This window comes from Trametes versicolor (genome assembly GCF_000271585.1).
Source record: "Trametes versicolor FP-101664 SS1 unplaced genomic scaffold TRAVEscaffold_10, whole genome shotgun sequence".
Taxonomy (NCBI): domain Eukaryota; kingdom Fungi; phylum Basidiomycota; class Agaricomycetes; order Polyporales; family Polyporaceae; genus Trametes; species Trametes versicolor.
In genome coordinates, this window is record NW_007360330.1 from 2542999 (window position 1) to 2565385 (window position 22387).

The following is a 22387-nucleotide window of genomic DNA, read 5'->3' on the forward strand; positions in this document are numbered from 1 at the left end:
CTGGAGCCAAATAAAGCCAAAGCAAATGGCACGCCGACGCGGATTAGCGTCGTCGTGCCACTAGCTTTGGCTTTGTTTGTTTTCAGCCACAGCTCGACATAATCTGGTCATTGATAGGCGATTATATGGTGGAACATACCACTATTATATATCACCAGAAAGCTGTTGATGAGGAGAATGCAATGGGGGTGTTTGTATGATGTTCTGGGCACATCTGTGGGTGCTACAAGCCAAACAACCCACCATAAGTGACTTTGTGTCACAATCTGTCACTAATGGGGATCAACATGAGTGTAGGTCAGTGTCTTTCTGAGCATAATATGAAGTATTATATACCATAAGGTTCAGAAAATTGAGGTCTACACAATGGTGCTGTTGGTAGGTCAATAGGATGCTATTTGCAGGTATACATTGGGGTAAATAGATGTTTGGGTCCAGATAATGCAGTTTATTTGATGCCTTGCTAGCACAATCTTCTGCCCTATTAACAAAAGTGTGTTCAGATGTAATAAGGAGACCGACCACATATAATAGCCAGCATGAGAGCTATCAGTTATGCATACAATCTGGTAATGACCTTCAGCCACAATCAGCATTTGGGGCATTAAAGGCTGTATATTGCATATAATAATATGATCACACCACCATTAGATGCACATTGAAGAGACCTTTCTAGTGGTATATCATTGTCCCATGGTGTGGTGCAAAATAAGCCAACAAGGGGCAAAATGAGTTGCAGCTGTGGCCACCAACTGTGGTCTTGCTTGGTTCCCACTACAAATGTCTCAATATCTTGGCCCCCACTAGCCCATATGTCTACAAAGTCCTATTAGTGCCACGATTGGAAGAAAGTGCCCATGGCACATGACCTGATGACATCATTGCCTCCTCCCTAGTGTTTTATAACACCGGGTTTAGAACTTCAATGTCTATTAAGTGGTGCTGTTATATGGTCATTACATGAACCTAGAAGGAGCTCAGAATATCATGAATGCAGTATTATAGCTAAGATGGGGCTGTTGCACTCTATTTAGCAATCTAATCAGGTAATATGGTTACACAAGATAGAGTATACAGATAATAATGGAAGCCTAATAAAATTATCGCTCTGCTGAACATTGCCCTGTTGCCTTTTGAAAACAGTGCATAGTGTAAGCATCTGAAATATCATTGTTGTAAAGTGTATGATCAAGCTATTCATTGAAGGGCTTGTTCATTGTCTATCTGATCCATTTTATGCCATGACAGTACTTGCAAATATCAATGTCTTCCTGGGCAAACTCAAAAAATCAGCAATAGGCTGTAGTGAGTAAACTCTCACCTGTAAATTGCCTAAGTAAGCTTGAGAGGAAGCCTGTAATGCTAGAGAATCAGCCCTGCTCACTATAGGAAAGGAGTGACTGTCATGTAACATGGATAAGACTACATCTATGATATAGTAAGCCAATATTTTCACTTCATTCAAGGCTTGGGCACAGCAATGTTGATTACCATGGGGCTTTCCTAGCTGGGCACAGAGGTCAGATAATATAAGTTTGGATTGGATCAATAGCTGAGTGTGACAAATGAAGTGGAAAAGAATACTGGATGCTTGAAAACAAATACATCTGAAATATTGATCAGATATAGTTTGTATGTGTGAGAAAATATTGATTCACATTGTCCTGCATATTGTGATTGGATGAAAGTGGTGCAATTATAGCACATAATATACATCAGTGCTTATGAATCATCTGCACTGTGTGAAGGACACTATTGTCTCGCATCTGCTAATGTACTTCTGCAGTGGCTGTAAACAGTTTATAACAGGTATACTAGTATATTTTAATATCCAAATTGCATACACTAAAATTGTGTGCACCAATAAGGTGAATCACTCAGAAAATTGTGATTTGTCGTTGCAGTGCTTACATAGGAGTATATATCACTCCTATTTAGATAGCACAGATCCCAAAGAGCAAATAACAAATGGCAGTTTGATTCAATGCCATTAAAAAATTCATTCTCATCAATCGCACCTGCCAGCCATGGCCCTCTCCACCCAAGTTGTATTCTGGCTCTGTTGTATTTACAGTGCAATGTGCCGCTCATATATCTACTTAACCACCCGTGTGACACCCAATGTGCTCACGTGTCTGCATCCGGCCAAACACGGTTCCTCATGCTCTCCCTTGCTCTCATCCGCATGCCCTAAACTCCTACATTATGGATGTTTTTGACCCATGTCTCCAGCCATTACCACTGATTTAACCTCATTGCTCACATAGTGGGAAGATCACCAGCATTTTTGGCTTTTAAATCAGCTGTTTGCACTTTGTGCTTAGAATAACAGGAATATACATGCTGTAGCTATCAGCATATGTGTGATATTGGTTAGTAGTTTCCACAAATTGCTGATGTGCTTAGATATTGATGTATTATTGAACTGAGAGCTGTACACTATATGTCTGAGGCCATTAAGCAGGTTCAAGGATTCAAGGAACCACACCTCATCATTTGCTTATGCAAAGACAGTCAGTGACATATAGAACACTATTGAGTGTCTTTCACATCATCCATGCCTACAACCATCACTCACTTTCACCACTCCCACAATGGGATCACATAGCAAGAAACAAAGTAGTTTTGTTGTGACTATATTCATACAGATGCACTCTGCTCTCGTACAGCGGCCGTCGTCATGCAATAGGTGAATAGTAGCTAGCTCACGCGCCCCGAAGCCGTATGTAGTACATTAGAATGTCGCCTGCGTCCGAGTGTGGTATGTGTGCGCTCTCCTTTGACCCCTCCGGAGCGGCGATGCCGCCACCCCTCACCGTCGTCCTCAGGGCAGCGGCTCGCGGCTGGAGGACAGCCGGTTGAGGTGGATGTAGACATCCGTACCGAAGCCGTCCATCGAGATCAGGCGGAGGTCGCCGCCGAAATACCGTGCGTACTGTGAGAAATCGTCAGCGGGCGACGCGGCACAAACGGGCAACAAGACACTCACGAGCCGCGAGAGCGGGAGACCGTACCCGAACCCAGCCATCGGCGCGCGGAAGTCCGAGTCCGCAAAATCCTGGTCGATGTTCTGGCCGTCCATGGTCGTGTACATGTACGTCCAAATGAGCGGGATCGCGGAGCGCGCGATCCCGCCGCCCTCGTCCGAGATCTTGATCGTGATGTCCTCCTTGCCCTCGACGACGACGACGCGGATCGGCGGGAACGCGTCCGCCTCCGGCCCGAAGCGCTCGACGACCGCGCGCAGCGAGTTCTTCAGCAGCTCGAAGCAGATGTGCGACAGGTGCCCCGGCACGTACGCGAAGTGCAGCTCCTTCGGGCAGATCAGCTGCACGGGCGGGCCCTTGAACATCGAGTAGTGCTCCTCGCACACGAACCGCGCGTTCTCGATCGCTTCCTGCACGATGTCATGCACGTTCTAAATGCGCCGTGAGTACGGTCACGCGGAGTTTGGGCTGGCGCGAGCGGAAACTTACGGCGCGCGTGCAGATGATGCCGACGTAGTCCGGATGCGGTTGCAGCGTGTTCAACGCGATGTCTGAATACACTAGAGGGTGAGGATCATCACAGCTGCGACGCGCGCACGCGACAAGGTCACGCACGTTGGCCAATGAGGAAACGGATGCCGATGCGCGACATATAGAAGCGGTCGAGCCAGTGTTGGACATCGAGGTTGATGTTCCGCGCGTTCATCGAGCGCTTCCACTCAAGCACGCCCTGCGCGACGGTGGTCACGGTCGGGTCGTGCCGCTTCTTGATGGCCTCGAGCGTCTTGGTGAACCCGCGGTTGTATTCGCGCACCTCAGGCGGCCACTCTTTCACGTGTGACATATTCGCGTAGTATCTGTGGACGGCGGATGTAAGCGATACGCGCGATCGGGGCGCGCGCGGCGGCGGCGCGGCGGGATGAGCCAAGACTCACCTGCGTTCCATCGGGATGCGCATCTTTTGGCCGTTGCCGCCCCCCTTCTCGTTGCCATTCGCGCCCTTGCCGTTCTTGGGTGTGGAGACGATGCCAAGACCGGTCTGTGGTGTGCCATAGTCGTCGGAGTAGTACTGGTAGTGGAGGGAAGGGTTCGGGAACGCTTCTGGTAGTGATACGGGGTCCACTGGTGGTGCAAGGAGGGCGGCGCGGATGTCGGCAGGGAGGCGGATGGGCGGAAAATGGATGAGTTCCTGGGAGGAGTCAGTATGGGAGAGTCAGAGCGAGGCGCGGATGGGGGCGTACCTCGAATGACTGGGCATACCAGTTCTTGACCTTGTTGATGGAGGGCATGTCACTGAGGTTGTGAGGGAGCTGGTCGAGCTCCTTGACTCTGTGCGCTAGCCGTACTGGTAGCTCCTCTGCGTGCGGGTGTGAGCAAGTGCGAGGGTGCACACGAGCAAGGGGCTCACCTAGGAGGAACTGACTGCCTCTTAGCAGTGTACCCTGACTTGGGTTCTGTCCGAAGAGGACCATCTGCTGGAGAGAGACTGCAGGATGCGCGTGAGCTCGCTGTGGGGTACGCACGGCAAGCAAGTGGCCGGAGTCACTGACCTCCGGTCTGAGGAAAGGACGCATAGTGATGGATGCGCTCCCAGAGGCTTGAGGATATGCGAAACATGGTGGGCGCGGCGTGGTCGTCGTGAGCTATGGAGGGGTGCGCGAGGAGGAGGGTAGCATGGGCGTCGGAGGAGAGAGAAGAATGCGGGGTCAGGCGAGACGAGAGCACTCGAGAGCGGGGTAAGCCCACAAGCGCCCGCTCCGGGACGATTCCGAACAGAAAAGGCGCCCTAGATCGGCGCTAATGCCACCTTCCCCCGCATTTCCGATTTCACGTGTGCCGCCCCGCCAAATCACCCGCCTCCCATTCGCATTCCCCGCCTTTCACTCCTGCCACAACATACCAGACGGCCGGGACATAGCGGTACACAGGAAACAACAGGACATGCACGCAGCGTCCATGCAAGTGCGGATCTCTTTCTTGCCCTCTTCCTCGGCCGCTCTAGCCCCATGCACACAGCCAGGCCCGCGTCCACTGGTCGTGATTTCCGCCAGCCTCAGCTTCCGTTCCGCGCACTTCCGCTCATCTGCGCCGTCAATCTCACAGTGCATACCGCTCGGATACACCCGGTGAACTCTTTGCCGTCAACGAGAACAGCGGGTAGGGCACGATTTGCTACACTGACAGTGCTCCGGAATTGGAGACAGCGAAGTTGCTCACACTTCCGCCTCATTTAGGCCCCGTTTGTACTCGACATACCCGTCGCGCACATCTGGTGACCCCACTAGTCGACATATTCTATCGGCGTCATTCTCCTGCGCTACGCCCACTGGCGTATGTACGTCGCTGACGAGTTCGCAAGGTCGTAAATCCGATGACAATTTAAACAGGTACGCCCATCCCTCTCCAGCGCAAATAGCACTGACGGCGCCAGACTTGCAGATAACCCTGCAGGCTGTCGCGCAGTGTGCGTTGCACGCGCCATTCTAGACGCATGCATGCACGATGTGGCTATGTACGCGACGTCGTTTGTATTGCGAGTCGGACTTGTGGCAGCAGCGCCGTCAAAACAGACACTCACATGTCCGTGACAACGCTGTCTGCAGCATGAGCACTTCCTCTTCCTAACTGTATGAGCTCACGAGATGTTCGTTGCACCCGGTTAATGGCGATATCCTGTACGCCAAGGCGCTGTGAACATCCGCCTCTCGGAGCGCTGTACGATCTGCAGCGTTGGTCCCGCCGATCCTGTAGCCCCGTTACCTCCGCGGCTGCGCCGAATGTCTATTCTGTACGGCGTATAACATATCTCTGTGGCGTTAGGTGCGTTATCATGACGCCCAGATGTGAAATGCGTTGACGAAGTTGCGTCTTCAGGTCGCTCAAGCCGGAATCTGACATAAACTGCCTGAGGCCTCCATGACTTCCACGGCCGCCGACCATCCATGCAACTCACACCTTTGCAGACAAACATATGTAACCGCGCGTCCGGAGCTTAAGCTATCTTCGCGCAGATCCCGCAGGCCACTTCGCGCCTTCATACACACGGCCAACACGCACGTACGACGCACTCTCGACGCGGGATCTTCAGGCACGCTCGCTAGGTCCTGCGCTTCGTATGCCGGCTGCACGACGGTCCCAGTCCTCGCCCTCCGATCCGACCGCTGACGTTGTCTACCTCACACTCGCGTTCACAGTCTTAGCTTCTCTTCACGACATACAAGTACAACAGGATACAACAGTCTATACACACAGGTCCGTCCGAGTATGATTCTCTTCTCCGTTCTCTCTAGCCTTATTCACGCCCTCTTCCACTCGTAGTGATGTTTACCTGTTTGCAGCTCATTCAGCTGTCATACTGCACATCAGCTCTATCGACTCACCTTTCTTCACCTCGCCATCACCCTCCGACTTCATGTCATAGTTGTGCGATCCGAAGTAGTCCAGCTCGGCCTCCATGAACTGCGTCGGCAGGTGCTTCCCCCCGCAGTACTTGAAGTACTCCAGACTCGCACTCAGTGTTGGGCTATCCCAGTCTCTCGTCAGCCCACATCTCCGCCCGTGCTGTGGCAACGACCACTCACATGTGCGCGTTCCACTCCAACGCATGCTTCACCACCCTCTGCAGGCTCGGCATCGTCCTCCTCACCTCATCCGCGACCGCCTGCAGCATCAGCGTATTCAAGCACCCCGGCTCAGTCTCATACAGCGGCTGCAGCAAGTCCGCGATCGCCTCCGAGCGTATAATACACCCCTCGCGCCAGATGCGCACACACGTCCCCAGCCTTACGCCCCACCCCTCGTCCTCGCTCGCGCGCGCGATCAGATTCATGCCTTGTGCGTACGACGCAAGGCACGCGCAGTACGCCGCGAGTCGCAGATCCTCCGCGAACGCCTCCCTGAACGCCTCGTCGACGTGCTGCTTGCGCGCGGCGCCGAGGTCCTGCCCGAGCGCGGCGACGACCTGCATGCGCTGCGCGCGGTCTGCGGACGCGATGCGGAAGAAGTGCGCGCTCGCGATCGTCGGCGCGGAGACGTGCCGCTCGGCCGCCTCCATCACCGTCCAGAAGCCCGTCCCTGGCGAATACGTATAGCGTTCAATAGCCTCTGAGCGCTGCGAGAGCACGTCGAACGCACCTTCTGAGTCGTCTGCGTCCTGCACGACTTTGTCCTGCACCTCGTTCACGATGTGCCCTGGGGCGCCGTCCTCCTTGTGCCGCCGACATATGTCTGCGCCGATGCCGAACAAGAAGTTGCCCTTCTACCTTGCGCAGTCAGTCCCTTTGCACATACAACCCAGCAGCCGACACGCACCAGCTCGCCCTCCGCAACCCAGCCCTCGTATATACCTGCGATTGCATCGAGGTCCGTGTCCAAACACTTGTACAACACCTCCCACGTCTCGCACACAATGCCTAGCACGCCCTGCTCGATGCCGTTGTGCACCATCTTGACGTAATGCCCACTCGCGCCCGGGCCCACATTCGCCACGCACGGTTTTCCGCTCTTCTTGTCCTTCGCCGCGACGCGCTCCAGCAGCGGCAGGACGCGCTCGACCGCGGCGGCGTCGCCACTGGGCGAAATGGACGGCCCACGGCGCGCAGCCTGGTACCCGCCCGAAACGCCCATAGAGAGGTAGGCAACCCCCCGCGGACGCAGCGCGTCCTGGCGGCGCGTCGTATTCTCATACCACTCGTTCCCGCCATCGAGAATGACGTCGCCCTTCATCAAGAACGGCGCGATCTGGTCGAGCACGATATCCGCCGCGGACCCGTGCGGGATGCTGAACACGAGCAGCTTGTCCGCATCCTTCCCCCCAAGCGAGTCCATGAAGGCGGGCAGGTCTTTGTAGCCGGTGAGCCTCGAGCGCAGAGCGGGCTCGAGGCCGCTGTGGGGGTCGGCGAGGATGGTGGTGAGGGCGTCGATGCTGTCGGGCTTGGCGTCGTAGAGGGAGACGGCGAGGTCGTGCTCGGCGAAGAGCATGGCCATGCCGGAGCCCATGGAGCCTGCGCCGACGACGCCGATCTATGCGCGGTGAGCGCCGCGCGAGGACACCATGACGAGCGACCTGCCTTTGTGAATTGGTCTGGCATGGTGGTCGTGGTCGAAGAGAGTGTTGGAGGTGGCGGTGGGTATACGGCGCAGGATGAGGATGGCATGACGTCAGAGGATTGAATTATACTTGATACATGTATACAGCACGGGTCTCCTTGTATTCATTCCAGACTCGCAAGCATTCGCTGTAATTCGCCAAAATACACAATCGCCCGGGGTATATTCTTCCCTTTCACATTCGCTTCGCTCGTTAGTTTCGTCACTGCGCTGCCTGCGCAGGAGGCATCGGCCGCGGCTTCGTCACCTCCTCGTAGATCATCACTGCCGTGGCGTCAGTCGTGGGTGCGTGGAATAGCTCCGAGTGGACGCACCTTTCAGCTGCTCCTTGCCCAGAGGATCGCCGTTGTCAAAGTCGAAGAAGCTCGGGTCCAGCGGCTCAGCCGTGGGCTCGTCCTGCGGGTCGTGGTACGCCTGTCGCACGGTCCCGGTCAGAGTCCGCGGGTACCCACCGTCGGAACCAGACGCACCTCCAAGTATGGGTGCTTCAGCGCGTCCTCGACCTCAATCCGCCTCTTCGGACTGAACGTCAAGCACTTCTCCATCAGATCAATCGCCTGCGAACGTGCACACGAGCCCGTGGGTGAGCGCAGCCCCCTCTCCCGCGGCACAGCAACGAAGCCAAAACGTACCAGCGGATTGGCAGTCGGGAATAGCGTGCCCAGCGGCTTCTTCTTCCGAAACGGGAGCGCGCGGATGTACTCGCGCGACCGCTGCGAGGTGATCGCGTAGAAGTCGTCCAGCGACGGCGTCCCCAGGATGTCCAGGATGATCGACAGCTGATGGTGATCTGCCACAGCGAAGGGATCAGTACTGCGCGGAAGCGACTCGAGCGGGTGCGGGGTGTGGCGTACAGTCGCGCCCGGGGAAGAGCGGCTTGCCGCTCAGCATCTCTGCGAGCACGCAGCCGACGGACCAGATATCGATCGCGCGGGTGTACTCCTTGAACGTGAGCATGACCTCGGGCGCACGGTACCACCTTCGGGACGGATATAGCGGGCGCGTGACGGGTTCTTTTGTGAGATAGACCGATAGCAGGAGGGAGTGTGCGCGCACCTTGTCGCGACATATTCGGTCATGAACGTGCTGCTGTCGTTGGCAACATTCGGTGGCGGACGTGCCGAACGGGCAAGTCCGAAGTCGCAAAGCTGTGTGGCGGGCGGCGTAAGCGAGTGCACATAACGCAGCGCTTCCAAACGGACCTTGAGGTCGCAGTTCGCGTTCAGAAGCAGGTTAGAGGGCTTTAAGTCGCGGTGGAGGACGTCGGCCGAGTGCAGCGCCTTGAGCGCGCGAAGGGTCTGGATGCAGAGATGAGCCATCCGAAGCCTAAGGACGGGGTGTGCGGTCGCGTGCATGGGCCTAGAGCGCGCCGGATGAGACGTACCTGGTAGATGAAGTACTGGCAGTGGTCGTCGGAGAGCTGCTGGGTGCGGATGACGCGGTGGAGGTCGGTCTCCATGAGCTCCTGGACGAGGTAGACCTCCTTGAAGTCATCGAGGTTGGGGGGCCGGAGGATGTCGAGTATTGAGATGATGTTCTCGTGGTGGAAGTGGCGGAGGAGTTTGATTTCACGGAGGGTGCGGAGACAGAACATGGAGTGGTCAAAGGGGGTGATGCGCTTGATCGCCACCTTGCGCTGGGATGGGACATGCACGGCGGAGCTGGAGAGGAGGGCGAGAAAGGAAAGGGGTGAGCGGGGGCGGGGCACTGCGATACGCGGGACGCGGGACACACCAGACGATGCCGTAGGCCCCCTCGCCGATGACATCGAGGACCTCGTAGTTTGCGCCGACGATGAAGGAGGACATGCGGTCGTCCATGGCGGGCAGGGGTGGGGAGGAGGAGAGGAGGACGGGGTCGAGGCGAAGAATACCACCAAGAATCACTTGATCGCACTCGCTAGACGCCGGGCGAGTAGTCTGCCTCGCCGCCGAACAAGTCCTCCTCCTCCTCCTCCCTCTCCTCACTCCCCCCGCCCGCCCTCGTCCTGCGCTCGCTGTCCCGCCTGCTACCCCCTCTTTCCCGCCAAAACCCTGAGGAGATGCCTGCCGCAGATTCCAAGCACAGGGAGAACGACTCCGAGCCCGAGCCCGCTCGCGGCGAGGGCCCAGACAGAGACAGAGAACGCGGAGAGAAGGACAAGGGCGGAAAGCACAACAAGTCCTCTGCAAAACGTACGTCCGCCCTCTCCCCCGCTGCATCCCCTCTCATCCCCTCGCCGTCGCCCGACGCACGCCCCATCCAGCAAAGGACCTCTCCCATGTTCCCTGCAAATTTTTCAAAGTCGGCTCCTGCACCGCAGGCTCCTCCTGCCCCTTCTCCCACCAGACCCTCGAGCCCGGCCAGCACAAGGAGACCTGCGCATGGTTCGTCAAGGGCAACTGCAAGTTCGGCCACAAGTGCGCCCTCGCCCACATCCTCCCCGGCCAGTCCATGTCCATGGACCGCAAGAACAAGAAAGCCGCCCAGCTCGCCGCCAACGCCGGTGGTGGCGGCGGCAGGGAGGGCTCGCGCTCCGCTAGGGGCAACAAGGGCTCGCAGCAGGGCGGCGCGGCAGGCGGCCCAGGCGCACAATCACGTAACACCCTCTTCTCCGGCTCGACCGCCCCCACCCGCAACGCGCGCAACCCGATCCCCATGCCCCTCAAGGCCACCCTCTCCCCCTCCGCCCCGGCCCCGCCAGTCAAGGACACCGACTTCGCCTCCTTCGGCCTCCCCGACGAGTCCAACAAGCTCGCGAGCGCCCCGGCCCAGGGCAAGGCCGCCACCTCTGCCGGTGCAGACGACCACCAGCAGCCCGCCACCACGGACGGATCAAAAGGAGAATCTGGCCAGGATCAGTCTCTGGCCGAGGGTGCCTCGCAGTCTCCGCTGCCCACCAGCACGCCGTCTGCGCCGCGCCGGATCAGCGATGCCTCTCCCTCGACCGATCTCGGACCTATTGGCTCCCCTCCGCGTGCGTCCTCGTCCTCCAGCAGACCTGCGCGTGTCAACGGGTTTTCGCCTGGGACGTCGCCCCAGGGCCCTGGTATCTCGAGTTCTCCGTTCTCTGCTCCGGGCACGCAGTCGGTGTTCGTCATTCCCCAGCGGGATGACGGATCTTCGGACTTTAAGAACAGGTCCGCGCTGTCTGCCTCGCTTGGTGCTATGACCTGGGGCTCGGAACGCGTTACGATCACCCGGAGGACTATTGCCATGGAGGAGGTCGTGGTGGAGGACGAGGATCTCGAGGACTTTTTGCCCAGCTCCTTGACCGACTTGCTGACTCCAGAAGAGCGCTCGCGGCGAATGTCGCGCACAAACTCGCGCCCGAACGTTCACGGCGCAGACCGAGACCACAGCGCACAGAGGTCAGGTTCCGAGGCCCACCACCGCTACTCACGCTCTGTTCCCGCGCCGTCGCTTCTGCAGGACATTCGGTCTATTTGGTCAGACGCGGGTGCAGTCCCTGTCGGCTCTCCGGATGCATCGACGCTGAGCACGAGCCACCTCGGTGGCGGACTCGGAAACGGCACGCCCAGCTCGTTCACCTCGAACTCGGGACTCGGCTCGCGCGTCGACGACATGCTCAACCCGTCCAACGCGTCCGCCGCCTTCCTCCCCGGGCTGCACCACTACATCAACGCCAAGAACCAGCAGCGCCCGAACATGGTCTCCGGCCTCTCCTCCATGTACCCCGGCAGCGGATCCAACGTCCCGACGCTCTCCACCAGCGCGAGCGCCTACGGCCCCGAGCTCAACGGCGTCGCGATGTCGCCCCCGCGCACGTCCGTCTACGGCAACCGCCCGCCGTTCGAGCAGCTCCCCTCCGACGGCTACCTCCCGCACCCCGCCGGCCTGCGCCCCGGCTCGCGCCCGATCCCCGCCGGGGACGCCTATGGCAACCCCGCGCTCGACGAGCACCGCAACGCGTTCTCGCCCTCCGCGCGCGCGCTGCAGGCGCACGCCCCCGGACAGAGTCTCCCGCAGGGCCTCGCGGCCGGGTACTCGCGCATCCACGCGCTGCCGCCCCCCGTGATCCCGTCCCCGAGCACGAGCAGCGTGCTCAGCCGCACGCCGCTTGGCGGCGGCTTCTCCCCCGGGGCGAAGGGGTTCGGGCACGGGCACTCGACGTCGGGCGACTGGGCGAGCATGTCCCCCACCGCGAGCAGCCTGCTCGACCAGATCAACGGGCACGGCGCGCAGCAACAGCACGCGCAATCGCAGGCACAGGCGAACCTGGGGCAGGGCGCGCCCCCGGGCACGTCGCTCGGCGGGCTGGAGACGATGTTCTCGCGCGCGTCGTACTCGGCCGCGGCTTCGCGTGCGTCCTTTTTCTGTCTTGTCTGTGTGGTGTCCGGGCTGATGTGTATGTGTGCGCGCAGGTGGACCGATGAACGCCGCGCCCCCGGGGCTGGGCGCGCGCGTCCCGAGCGGGGGCCGCGCGCACCCGCAGGGCTCGCTGAGCCCGCTCAGCGGGCCGGTGCTGACGGGCGAGGACGACGACCTGTTCTCGATGGAGTGAGGGCCGCGAGGCGCAGACGACGACGGTGGCGTGAGAGGCAACGAGACGCGACGAGACGGAGACGTATATCTGTACACGAGTATCGCTGGCTGGCTGACCCTGAACTGTGCTAAGTATTGTAGAACCCTTTCATGTGTTTTTTCTTCCTCTTTCCGTTCATTCGTTGTGTCGCTGTTGTGTGTGTGTAAAATGGCTACTTGCGGCTTCGTGTGCTGTGTTGCGGCGTCGGCTGCTTGGTGGCGCGGGTTGTGGGCGTGTGTGGGCGCCAGCGGCGCGTTGACACTCGAAGACTAGTCGGGCCAGTATTGCAAGATCGATCGTTGCTATCTCGTTGCATAGCTCTGTATATTAAAGTAGTTTGCATGTTATTTGACGCGTTCAACATTAGACCCAGTCCGATACGAAATTGGCGAGTGACGATTGCGCGAGACTGGGACAGGTGTTTGCATCTGTCACAATGGGTTAGGGTTTTTTGTTCTTGTTCGTCAACGGTCCACAGCATCCGCGTTCTCAGTCGTTCCTTGATCTCGAAACATCTACCATCGAGATCCAAAAATATGGATGATGCGCACGACGATACTCGCCTGCAATCGCTCTTACATCGCTCTCCAGGCCGAATCATCGCGCGGCGCTCAGCTTAAGACGCCGTACATACCAACACCACACACTGGCGTCAGAGGCTGTCCAACATACCGGAGGGGGCCAGTGTCGTTTACCACAAAGAAGAAAAACACGCATTGCACAGCACGCTTGCAGGCACTCATACTGACGTCCGAACATGAAGCTGAAGCTGAAGCTCAGGATCCATATCCATATCCACCGCCGGCGTGTATACACTATACATAGCCAGCCCTATATGTAGGTGCGCCCGGATTACGATGCATGATGTACAACGGAGACACACACGCGCTCTCGCGCTAATCGAAACACACGAACCGAGAAACAGATGCAGAAGGGAGAGCACAACGAACACGAAACGCAGAGAGCAAACGACAACACTGCTAGCCATCCACCTACTCGCCGCCGCTCGCGCCCCCGCCATGATCCCGCACAGAGCTGTCCCACGTCCGTTTCATCGGCACGTTCCCAGTGGTAAAGCTCGTCGCGCGCGAGCTCGTCATCCCCGTCCCGCCACCGCCCATACCCTGCCCTCCGCCACCGCCGCCGCCGCCCTCCGGCCGCGACTCGTACGCGTACTCGCTCCAGCCCTGCAGCGCCGAGTCGAGCGAATGCCTTACGCGCGGCGCATACGCCTGTTGCACGTACGCGGACGGGGCCGTGTGCGTCATCGACGGCGACGGCGTCTGCGGGTGCATCATCTGCGTCTGCGGCGTCGGGGGCAGCGCAGAGGAGCCGGGATGCGGATGCGACTGAGGATGCGACTGAGGATGGGGCCGCGTGGGCGGACGTATGATAGGCACGCCCTGGCTGCCCGACACGAAGCGCACGTTCAGCGGCTGCGAGACCTGCGCGGGCGGCTGCGGCTGCATGCCCGACGCGGGGTGCGGGTACATGCGCGCGGCCGCCGCGTTCCGCGCCGTCGCGCTGATCCCGAGGCCCACGACGGCGGACGACGACGCGCCGGCCGCGTGGATCGCGCCGAGCGACTGCCTCCGCCGCATTTTCTTCGTGATGGCGGCCTCGAGCGCGACGACCTCCTCGACGAGGCGCTGGTTCCTAAACTTGAGCTGCTGGAGTTCGTACTGCCAGCTGCTCCCGCGGTCGAGCTCCGTCTCTGCGAACACGCTGTCCTCGTGTGCGTGGACGACCGCGCCCGTCGGCGGCGGCGCGCTCCCCTCGCACAGCTTCACCTGGCACACGACAGGAGCATACGCCATGGTATCACCGCCGCTGGTCCCTGCTGCGGGCTCCTCGGCGGCGGTAGGCTGCTGCTGCCGCGAGCGGTAGAGCACGACGTGTGCGGAGACGGTCCCGCGCTCCTTGGTATGGACCTCGCATGCGAGCCCGGCGCTCTCGTTCCCGCCCGTGTCCGCGAGCACCTTTGCCATCTCGACATCGACCGCCATGCGGATATCCTGCGCGGACTTGCCGCTCACAATGTCCGCGATCGGCTTTCCGATGACTTCGCCTGCACCCCAGCCGAGGACGTCCCGAACGGCGGCGCCCACGCAGAGGAAGGTGCCGGCGGTACTCACCATGCCCCAGAACTCACGCTCTGGCGGTCGATCGCCCATGCCCGACTGTCCGTCCAAGGTGGTCGCGATCGGCGCAGGGAGAGACTTGTACAGAGGTGCAACGAGTCCACCGGCACGGGAGACGGGTCCCCATTCGAGGTAGGGCAGATTCCTGAGGCGGCCACTGAGAATAATCGCCTTGCGGCCTTTGCCAGGCTCGATGTGAAGCCTACCGCGGCACTCTATCCACACGTAACCGCGCGTCTTGGTCTGCATACGGAAGAGCAGATTGACGGAGCGCGGAGAATTGCCAGTAGGCGCGTGGGGAGGACTGTCGGCACTCGTGTTCATCCCCGCCGAAGCGGATGGCGAAGGAGAGGCGCCGGTGGGGACGCCGCCGGAACCCGGAGTGGCCGAGGCCTCTTTAAGTTCACGCATGAGGGGCACGCAGTCGGCGGGATGGCAGAAGTCTGTCAGAGACCGGCCCACGAGCTCGTCCGGGTCGTAACCGAGCACAGTGCGAACGGCTGGGGCAGCGTAAAGGAAGGCGCCCTTGAGAGAGACTACGTGGAGAAAGTCTGGGGAGCGGTCGAGAAGGATCATGTGGACGGGTTTGTTACCGTCATAGGGATCGAGGGCGATGGGCTCCGCGGGGTTGGTGGTAAGGGCAACAGCGGTGGAAGCATGCGTGGATGTGGAAAGCTGGAAAGAATTGAGGAAGGCGTGGTTCGCGAGGAGAGCACGGAGGTCCTTTGACACGCCCCGCATGGACATGGAAGAAGCGCGCCAGTCCCGAGCCGAGGTGGGAGATGCAGAGGTAGCCTTGTCGGAGTAGTTCACAAGATAGGTGCCGTCTTTGAGTTTGCCGAGGATAGCCTTTGGCTGCTCGGAAAGATCAACCTGAAATCCAACGTGGAAAATGATATCGTCTGCCTCGTCTGGGTGGTTAAGAACGCCGCCACGGATGGGAATGACTGACACCATGTTGATGAAGGCGGAGCCATCTTTACGATAGTTGATGATGGAGACTTGACACTCCTTGTCCGCAATGATATTTTTGCGGAGATGGGCGACGGCGTCTTGGGAAGTGTGGTGACGCTCTTGACCACGCTGAAGATGGCCGCCGGGAGACTGGAGGAAACGGCAATTGCGACCGACGACTTCGTGTTCATCGTACCCAGTGAGCTTGAAGAACGTAGGGGAGGCATATACTGAACCGAAGTGAGTGGAGAGAGGGGGAGCAGAGAGGATATACGCACCGATTGGAGAGTCGAAGCGGCGTGTGTCTGTGACTACGAAGGAGCAGGAAAGGTCTACGGGGCCTAGGGAGATCTTGGGGTACGGACGGTGGACAACGCGGGCGAGGATGGAGAGGATATCGAAGCCTGAGGCAGAGTAGACGGGCAGACCGAGAGCGGAAGGGATGGAGATGGGAAGGTCGGGGCGGAAAGGGTGGTGGGCACTTACGTCGTGAACGTATGGAAGGTTGTACGATGGCGATGTAGCCGAGTGAGGGGACGCAGCGGAGAGTGGTGGCGGATGGTGGTAATTGGCGGCAGCGGCAGCGGCCTGGAGGGAGCTTGAGGGAGAGTTAGGCTTAGCGGAGCGGGGAGGATAAGGACGCACAACGGGTTGGGGTAGCCTTCCTGGGCTGAGAACCAGGCGAGAGACGAGGACGACGCGGGCGGGTAGAATCCAGCGGGGAGGGCCTCCGCGCCTCCACCGGGAGGGACGGTTGGCGCGTTGAGGATGAGATTGGGGAGCTGGAACTGAACGTGCGAGGAAAAGGTGACATTGTGATCTACCGCGTCCTGGTCGTCGTGGCTGTCCTGGCCGTTGCCGAGGTAGCGGGAGAACGGCATGGTGGCAGCGAGGGCGGGGCGGGGGCGGGGGCACCGACGCCGAGGCGGGTGTATGCGGCGAGTGGAGGGCGGGGCAGGGAGGAGGAGGAGGGAGAGGAGAAGAGGGAGCACACCTTGAGCACACCGCTCTTTCTGTCATTCCACATTCCCTAAACGGGCAGGAACTACCTCGAGATCTCGGCGCCCAATCAGCGCCCGTCCTCAATCCGCGCCGTTCGCACTTGTCACACCCCGTCACCCTTCCTCCTGTCACGGGCCCCGATCTCCCCCAGCGATCGCACCCTGCACGTGGGCCGACGTCATATCTAGCCGGTCGGTGTATGCGCGCTGCAGACCGCGCGAGGCGTCCCGCGCGGGTCCTGGTGCAGCGGCGAGAGGGACGCTGCGCCGAGCGGGGCGCATGGCGCACGCCTAGAGTCCGCACTGGCTTGGACGGGGCGGGGACTGGGGGAAAGTCTGGGCGAGCCGCGGCGGGTATCGTTTTCCCGATTTGGCGCGCGGCATCGATATCTACCATTCGCCTCTCCGCCTCCGTCCACCGTTCTCATCCGCTCTCTCCCTCAAACCACCACCTCCCTACTCTACTTCCATATACAATGGGTGTTCTCGATATCGTCCCTGTGCGTGCTGCGACGCAATGATTCCAGCATACACTCATCTTCGTCTAGGCCGGCGTCCTCACCGGAGACAACGTCCGCAAGTTGTTCCAGTACGCAAAGGAGAACCAGGCATGTACACACGCGCTCGGACCCAGTACCAAACTAACCCCCCATCTAGTTTGCGATCCCTGTAAGTGGTACACCCATTCACCCACCATAACCTTACGAACCCGGATCGCGCCCATCTGCAGGCCATCGTACGTCCGCCTTCCATTCCCACCAACTCCTGTACTCATCCCCGTTTTCCCAGAACGTCACCTCCTCTTCCGTAGCAAACTCCGTCCTCGAGGCCGCCCGGTACGTCCCTGATCTTCATTTCCCCCCTCGATCGACCCTGTCCTGACCACCCCAAAGTGACATCAAGTCCCCCATCATCATCCAGGTCTCCCAGGGCGGTTCCGACTTCTTTGCCGGCAAGGGCCTCGCAAACGACAAGCAGCAAGCCTCTATCACTGGTGCCGTTGCCGCTGCGCACCATGTTCGCGCCGTCGCAAAGGCCTACGGAGTGTACGTCCCGCGCGTCTCCCACCAATCACATGCCTCCGCTGACTTCTTGCCCGCACTAACAGCCCCGTCGTCCTCCACTCGGACCACTGCGCCAAGAAGCTCCTTCCGTGGTTCGACGGCATGCTCGCCGCCGACGAGGAGTACTTTGCCCAGCACCAGGAGCCCCTCTTCTCCTCGCACATGCTCGACCTCTCCGAGGAGTCCAAGGAGGAGAACATCGAGACCTGCGTCAAGTACTTCAAGCGCATGGCGCCCCTCGGCCTCTGGCTCGAGATGGAGATCGGCATCACCGGTGGTGAGGAGGACGGCGTAGACAACACCGACGTCGACAACTCGCGCCTCTACACCCAGCCCGAGGACATCTTCGACGTCTACTCCGCCCTCTCCGCCATCTCCCCCAACTTCTCCATCGCCGCCGCGTTCGGCAACGTCCACGGTGTCTACAAGCCCGGAAACGTGAAGCTCCACCCCGAGCTCCTCAACAAGCACCAGGTCTACGCCGAGCAGAAGCTCGGTGGCAAGACCACCAAGCCCCTCTTCCTCGTCTTCCACGGCGGCTCCGGCTCCACCAAGGACGAGATCAAGACCGCCGTCCAGAACGGCGTCGTCAAGATGAACGTCGACACCGACACCCAGTGGGCGTACCTCACCGGCATCCGCGTATGTCTTCGCGCCCTCATTTCATCGATGTCACGCTCACACTCTGCTTCTCCCACAGGACTTTGTCCAAAACAAGTCCGGCTACCTCCAGTCGCAGGTCGGCAACCCCGAAGGCGCCGACAAGCCGAACAAGAAGGTATGTGCCCCACGCGCACCCGTGCCACATTGCTTTCTTCTCGCTAACACTGCGCCCCAATCACCAGTACTACGACCCGCGTGTCTGGGTGCGCGAGGGCGAGAAGACGCTCGTCGCGCGCGTCAAGGAGGCCTGCACCGACCTCGGCAACATCAGTACGCGCCCCTCTTCCCCTCTGTCCATATGTATCCCGCTAACCCGTACCGCGCGCGCAGACCGCCTGTAATTTCCCCCTAGATGAGACGAGCAGTAATATGGCGTCGGCGCTGGCACGAACCAGGTGTAGCAAAAGGACGAAGCAGAAGCAGAGCAGCAGAAAGTTAGCGTTGTATCCCTATCCCCGAATACATCTCTAGTGTTTCCATACCCCCCGCCGCGCCCGCGCCCGCGCACTCCATTCTCCCTGCCCCAATGCCTGCTTCTGCACCCGCTTCCGCTTGCCGTGCCGCCGGCGCGCTTCCACGCGTAAAAACTGCCATTGACATTGACAGGTGCACGCCCCCGCTTCCGCGCGCAGCCCCAGCCCCAAGCCCAGGGGCGAGATTGACAGCGATGTGTGGGCGCGCGCGCGCGAAGATCTTTACACCAGCGGCAGCTCCGCGACCGAGCCCCCCCTCAGGCCCCTGGTGCAATCTTCGCGCCCAGCCAGCCCCCGCCCGCACTCCCGCCGCACCTCGCTCCCCGCTGCCGCCGCGGCCTCCCACCCTCACAATTTAGCTGCGCCGCCACTGTTTTTACGGAGCTTCGACAGGCTTCGACTCGCCTCCGAGTCCCTGCCGGCGGCCGCCAGGCTTGCCGCGAGAGCCTGAGGAGCAGACAGATGGGAGTGGGCGCGATCGCCGCCTGCGGGGGAGGGGCGTGGGTCGGGCCCGGGGTGCTGGGATCGCCCGCGCTTGAGCTTGAGCCTGTGTGAGTGACGGCTCGGATGGGGCACGCGGGGCAGGGCGCATAGATCTGCTGTGACTTATGCCGTACACAGAGCTGGTCAGGGACAGGGAGAAAACCGAGAGCGCGGCGGGGGGTGGGTGCGGGTCTGAGTCGACCCACTCGGTGTGCGGAGGTTCCCAGGCGTGTCCGCGTCGAGGGTGCTATGGATGTTGGCGCTGGTGAGGTTCACAGAGACCTGCGGGCCTGCATTAGTGCATGGGTGTTCGTACGTACGTCTGAACACGCCGTTCCACGTTTCACGGAGCTGAATTACAGGCCTAGATTCTTGTTCCGCGTGGACGCAGCCAGGGATGCGGATGGACCACACTGGCCCATCTGCGTCGGCGCGCTGTCGGTAGCGCGATATTTAACACCGCCACCGTCTCTCCCTCACACGGTGGGTTGGTAGCGTACTGGCGGAGGTATCCGGGCGTATCCTCAAGGTGCAATGTTTCCGCAGTGCGTGACCTTTGATGGGCACTACAAATCGTCTAAACACAAGTACACCATTGTCAGCGTTGCGTCGTTCCCGCTAGCACAATATGAACGTCACTAGCCTGACCTCACCCGATTGCCACCGATGGCATCCTTCAAGTACTTCAAAGAGACATTTATCGAGGCGCGGTCGCTCTCCCTGCTGCGCTTCCTGGCGACGTGTACTGGGGTAGAGCAGCTGCTCATCTCGGACGGGTGCGCCTTCCGCCTGGAGAACTACGAGCCGGAGGACCTCCCCGTCGTCGACCTGCCGCACCTGCAATGGCTCTCCGTCCGCAGGGATGCTCCCTTAGCAGCCGCCCGAGCGCTAGTGGCGTTTCGCTTCCCCCCTGCAGCCACGTTCGAGCTGGAGAGCTACCTGTACAAGCCGTCCGAAGTCCGGCGCTTGCTCCGGACGCAGGGTTGGTTGGAGTGTATTCTTGTCCCGAACTTGGACGATCTTGAGGTGTTCTCCGGAACCCGTTCCCTGACGTTGCGCGTCGACGACATGCCCGACTACGATGTCGACCACCAGGTTCCCCACGTCGTGTTTCGGCTTTACGGACACCCGGGCGTATGGGGATCCGAGCCGCACTGGTTCCTCAAAGGAACCTACCGGGAAGGCGTGGAGATGATGGCCCAGCACCGATACTTCAGGCGGTTTCTCGGTGGCCTGCCTCTGGTCTTTCAGCCGGAGCTCCTTACGCGGCTGGAGCTGCACTTCGCGGATTGGCTGCCCGTGCGCCGGATGTCGCTGTGGCGAGAGGTGTTCGGCGCATTTCTCGTGTTGCGAGAGCTCGTAATAGGGGGATGGGAGTGCATCGAAGCGGCGACGCGCATGCTGGAGAACGACCTTGCTCTGCTGCCGGAGCTAGAAATGCTGTGCCTCTGCGTCCAAGAGCTGCCGCAACATCGGGAAGAACAGACGGGCCAGACCATGATACGATGGCTCACGGCACGCTACGAAGGGCAGACGGGCTTGAAGAGGGTGGAGGTCGTGTGTGGGTTGTACGTGTCCGACGACGCCGTCCAGTACGCGCACCGCCTCATGTTGCAGGTCAGAACGCAGGTCCCGTCGCTCGCGACAGAGGTACATGAGAAGTGGGCGTGCTATTCGTGCGGTAGTGGAAAAACGGGGCAGGAGAAGGATGCGGACTGGGAATGGGAGGCGTCGTCAGATGAGGAGAGCCAGCCTGATGAAGAGGACGAGCCGGAAGATGCCAGTGGAGATATGATACCTTCCGGAAGAGGAGGGAGAGAGCAAAGAGGCGCCAGTGCACGCGACGCGACGAGACGCGCCACACGTGACTCCACCCGCTGTCTGGCCGCGCGCCTATCCACGCTCGTACACTGTTCCAGTCTCGACCACCAGCTGCGATGGAAGGCGGGATGAACAAAACGGAGGCCGCAACAGGACCGGCTTAATTTTGGTCCACGAGCTTACTGAAGAAGACGTCGTGTCAAGCCCTTATAACTCGCGCAATTTCTTACATGTATGTTCACCAAGAGTCGTTCGATCGATGATCTGACAACTACTAACAACTCTTCTCTCCCCCCTCAGGCCTCAGTGAGTGATATGAATCCACCCGAAGGTCTTCTCCACCAGTTCGCTTTTTGCGGCGGCACTCCGCGATTTCAACCCGGTCGCCGGCTCCTATCCGCCTCGAGTCTTGACCGCGTACTACACGAGCCCGACCCAAACCTGCTGAACCGCATCGGCGCAGCCGCACTCGACACACTCGCCTCACTCGCCGTCTGTGCGCCAAACGAACCGGTCGCACTCGCGGCCTTCCTGGGACGCTATAGCGCATCGAGCTGTGTATCGCAGAAGACGCGGAACAAGTACCTTTTACCGTCGTCGACCACGTCAACGACATCTGCACCCGCCTCCCCAGCATCCGCGCCGCTGTCGACGCCTCTCTTAATAAAGCTTCTATACTCTCTAGAACTCGCATATGACAAATGGCTCTCCGGAACTCGCCCTCGCTACCCTCCGCCTTGTCGAGCTGAACCTCATCCGTGCACGCATCGCCGACGCGCCATTCGACTAGCTTGCCTCGTTCAGCCACCTCGTCGCCTGCCTACAGGGCGCCCCCGCTGACACCCGTGACGATCCATCTGACGGCGAGCGAACTGCCTTAGGGCATCTCGAACAGCCCGAGTACAGCGGTGCCTCCAGAAACTCGAGCAGGAGATCAGGTACCTGCAGGAGTTGGTGCGCGCGGGACCGCTTCGACGCTGTGTGTCTCCGCCAGATGACGGTAACCTGACCGTAGACTCCCACCTGCTCCATGCCACAAATTGATCGCTTCATCTCCGGTATGTGTAACACTCTTTTTTTGCTCTGCACTGCTCATATGGCAGCATACATGCCACATATGCGTTTGGCAAGTCCTGACCGGCTGGCAACGCATACCCACCGCTCAT

General features: G+C 59.8%; 7 protein-coding genes across 7 annotated transcripts; 3 read left to right on the plus strand and 4 right to left on the minus strand.

Annotated features, from left to right (window-relative positions):
* Positions 1 to 2597: 2597 nt before the first annotated feature.
* On the minus strand, positions 2598 to 4680 carry TRAVEDRAFT_31114 (alpha-ketoacid dehydrogenase kinase N-terminal domain-containing protein). The gene is made up of 8 exons (XM_008043644.1): positions 4538 to 4680; positions 4396 to 4473; positions 4229 to 4344; positions 3923 to 4176; positions 3603 to 3844; positions 3477 to 3538; positions 2990 to 3418; positions 2598 to 2935 (listed from the first exon to the last, which is right to left on the minus strand). Exons 1-8 carry the CDS (start codon positions 4602 to 4604, stop codon positions 2825 to 2827), a joined length of 1359 nt encoding a protein of 452 aa, XP_008041835.1. The 5' UTR covers positions 4605 to 4680; the 3' UTR covers positions 2598 to 2824.
* Positions 4681 to 6283: 1603 nt separating this feature from the next.
* Positions 6284 to 8077, minus strand: TRAVEDRAFT_39605 (6-phosphogluconate dehydrogenase decarboxylating; the record flags this gene model as incomplete). The annotated part of the gene is made up of 6 exons (XM_008043682.1): positions 6284 to 6315; positions 6368 to 6510; positions 6569 to 7061; positions 7122 to 7245; positions 7299 to 8009; positions 8057 to 8077. 6 exons carry the CDS (start codon positions 8075 to 8077, stop codon positions 6284 to 6286), a joined length of 1524 nt encoding a protein of 507 aa, XP_008041873.1.
* A 61-nt stretch (positions 8078 to 8138) lies between these two features.
* Positions 8139 to 9925, minus strand: TRAVEDRAFT_153781 (mitogen activated protein kinase-like protein). The gene is made up of 9 exons (XM_008044312.1): positions 9831 to 9925; positions 9481 to 9757; positions 9299 to 9394; positions 9153 to 9244; positions 8951 to 9075; positions 8729 to 8886; positions 8567 to 8653; positions 8411 to 8510; positions 8139 to 8360 (listed from the first exon to the last, which is right to left on the minus strand). Exons 1-9 carry the CDS (start codon positions 9914 to 9916, stop codon positions 8299 to 8301), a joined length of 1083 nt encoding a protein of 360 aa, XP_008042503.1. The 5' UTR covers positions 9917 to 9925; the 3' UTR covers positions 8139 to 8298.
* A 604-nt stretch (positions 9926 to 10529) lies between these two features.
* Positions 10530 to 12600, plus strand: TRAVEDRAFT_23082 (uncharacterized protein; the record flags this gene model as incomplete). Its single annotated transcript, XM_008043578.1, has 2 exons — positions 10530 to 12399; positions 12461 to 12600. 2 exons carry the CDS (start codon positions 10530 to 10532, stop codon positions 12598 to 12600), a joined length of 2010 nt encoding a protein of 669 aa, XP_008041769.1.
* Positions 12601 to 13392: 792 nt separating this feature from the next.
* Positions 13393 to 16597, minus strand: TRAVEDRAFT_66578 (uncharacterized protein; the record flags this gene model as incomplete). Its single annotated transcript, XM_008044313.1, has 3 exons — positions 13393 to 15946; positions 15995 to 16314; positions 16362 to 16597. 3 exons carry the CDS (start codon positions 16595 to 16597, stop codon positions 13614 to 13616), a joined length of 2889 nt encoding a protein of 962 aa, XP_008042504.1. The 3' UTR covers positions 13393 to 13613.
* A 550-nt stretch (positions 16598 to 17147) lies between these two features.
* Positions 17148 to 18922, plus strand: TRAVEDRAFT_31116 (fructose-bisphosphate aldolase). Its single transcript, XM_008043645.1, is given in 10 exon segments — positions 17148 to 17217; positions 17266 to 17325; positions 17375 to 17387; positions 17400 to 17404; positions 17507 to 17553; positions 17611 to 17763; positions 17826 to 18423; positions 18482 to 18559; positions 18627 to 18714; positions 18775 to 18922. 10 exon segments carry the CDS (start codon positions 17194 to 17196, stop codon positions 18783 to 18785), a joined length of 1077 nt encoding a protein of 358 aa, XP_008041836.1. The 5' UTR covers positions 17148 to 17193; the 3' UTR covers positions 18786 to 18922.
* Positions 18923 to 20066: 1144 nt separating this feature from the next.
* TRAVEDRAFT_23085 (uncharacterized protein) lies at positions 20067 to 21669 on the plus strand (the record flags this gene model as incomplete). Its single annotated transcript, XM_008043579.1, has 4 exons — positions 20067 to 21183; positions 21320 to 21453; positions 21522 to 21527; positions 21553 to 21669. 4 exons carry the CDS (start codon positions 20067 to 20069, stop codon positions 21667 to 21669), a joined length of 1374 nt encoding a protein of 457 aa, XP_008041770.1.
* Between the last annotated feature and the right edge of the window lie 718 nt (positions 21670 to 22387).

Excerpts from the sequence above, each read along its gene's own strand:
- TRAVEDRAFT_31114 (XM_008043644.1), bottom strand. The coding sequence starts at position 4,604 with ATGTTTCGCATATCCTCAAGCCTCTGGGAGCGCATCCATCACTATGCG. Across the intron at positions 3,539-3,602 it reads CCGTTTCCTCATTGGCCAAC|ACATCGCGTTGAACACGCTG; the intron begins GTGCGTGACCTT and ends TAGTGTATTCAG. Across the intron at positions 3,419-3,476 it reads GCATCATCTGCACGCGCGCC|AACGTGCATGACATCGTGCA; the intron begins GTAAGTTTCCGC and ends CGGCGCATTTAG.
- TRAVEDRAFT_153781 (XM_008044312.1), bottom strand. The coding sequence starts at position 9,916 with ATGGACGACCGCATGTCCTCCTTCATCGTCGGCGCAAACTACGAGGTC. Across the intron at positions 9,076-9,152 it reads ACCGAATATGTCGCGACAAG|GTGGTACCGTGCGCCCGAGG; the intron begins GTGCGCGCACAC and ends TCCGTCCCGAAG. Across the intron at positions 8,361-8,410 it reads GGGCAAGGAGCAGCTGAAAG|TGATGATCTACGAGGAGGTG; the intron begins GTGCGTCCACTC and ends ACGCCACGGCAG.
- TRAVEDRAFT_31116 (XM_008043645.1), top strand. The coding sequence starts at position 17,194 with ATGGGTGTTCTCGATATCGTCCCT. Across the intron at positions 17,218-17,265 it reads GTGTTCTCGATATCGTCCCT|GCCGGCGTCCTCACCGGAGA; the intron begins GTGCGTGCTGCG and ends ATCTTCGTCTAG. Across the intron at positions 18,560-18,626 it reads CCGACAAGCCGAACAAGAAG|TACTACGACCCGCGTGTCTG; the intron begins GTATGTGCCCCA and ends CCCAATCACCAG.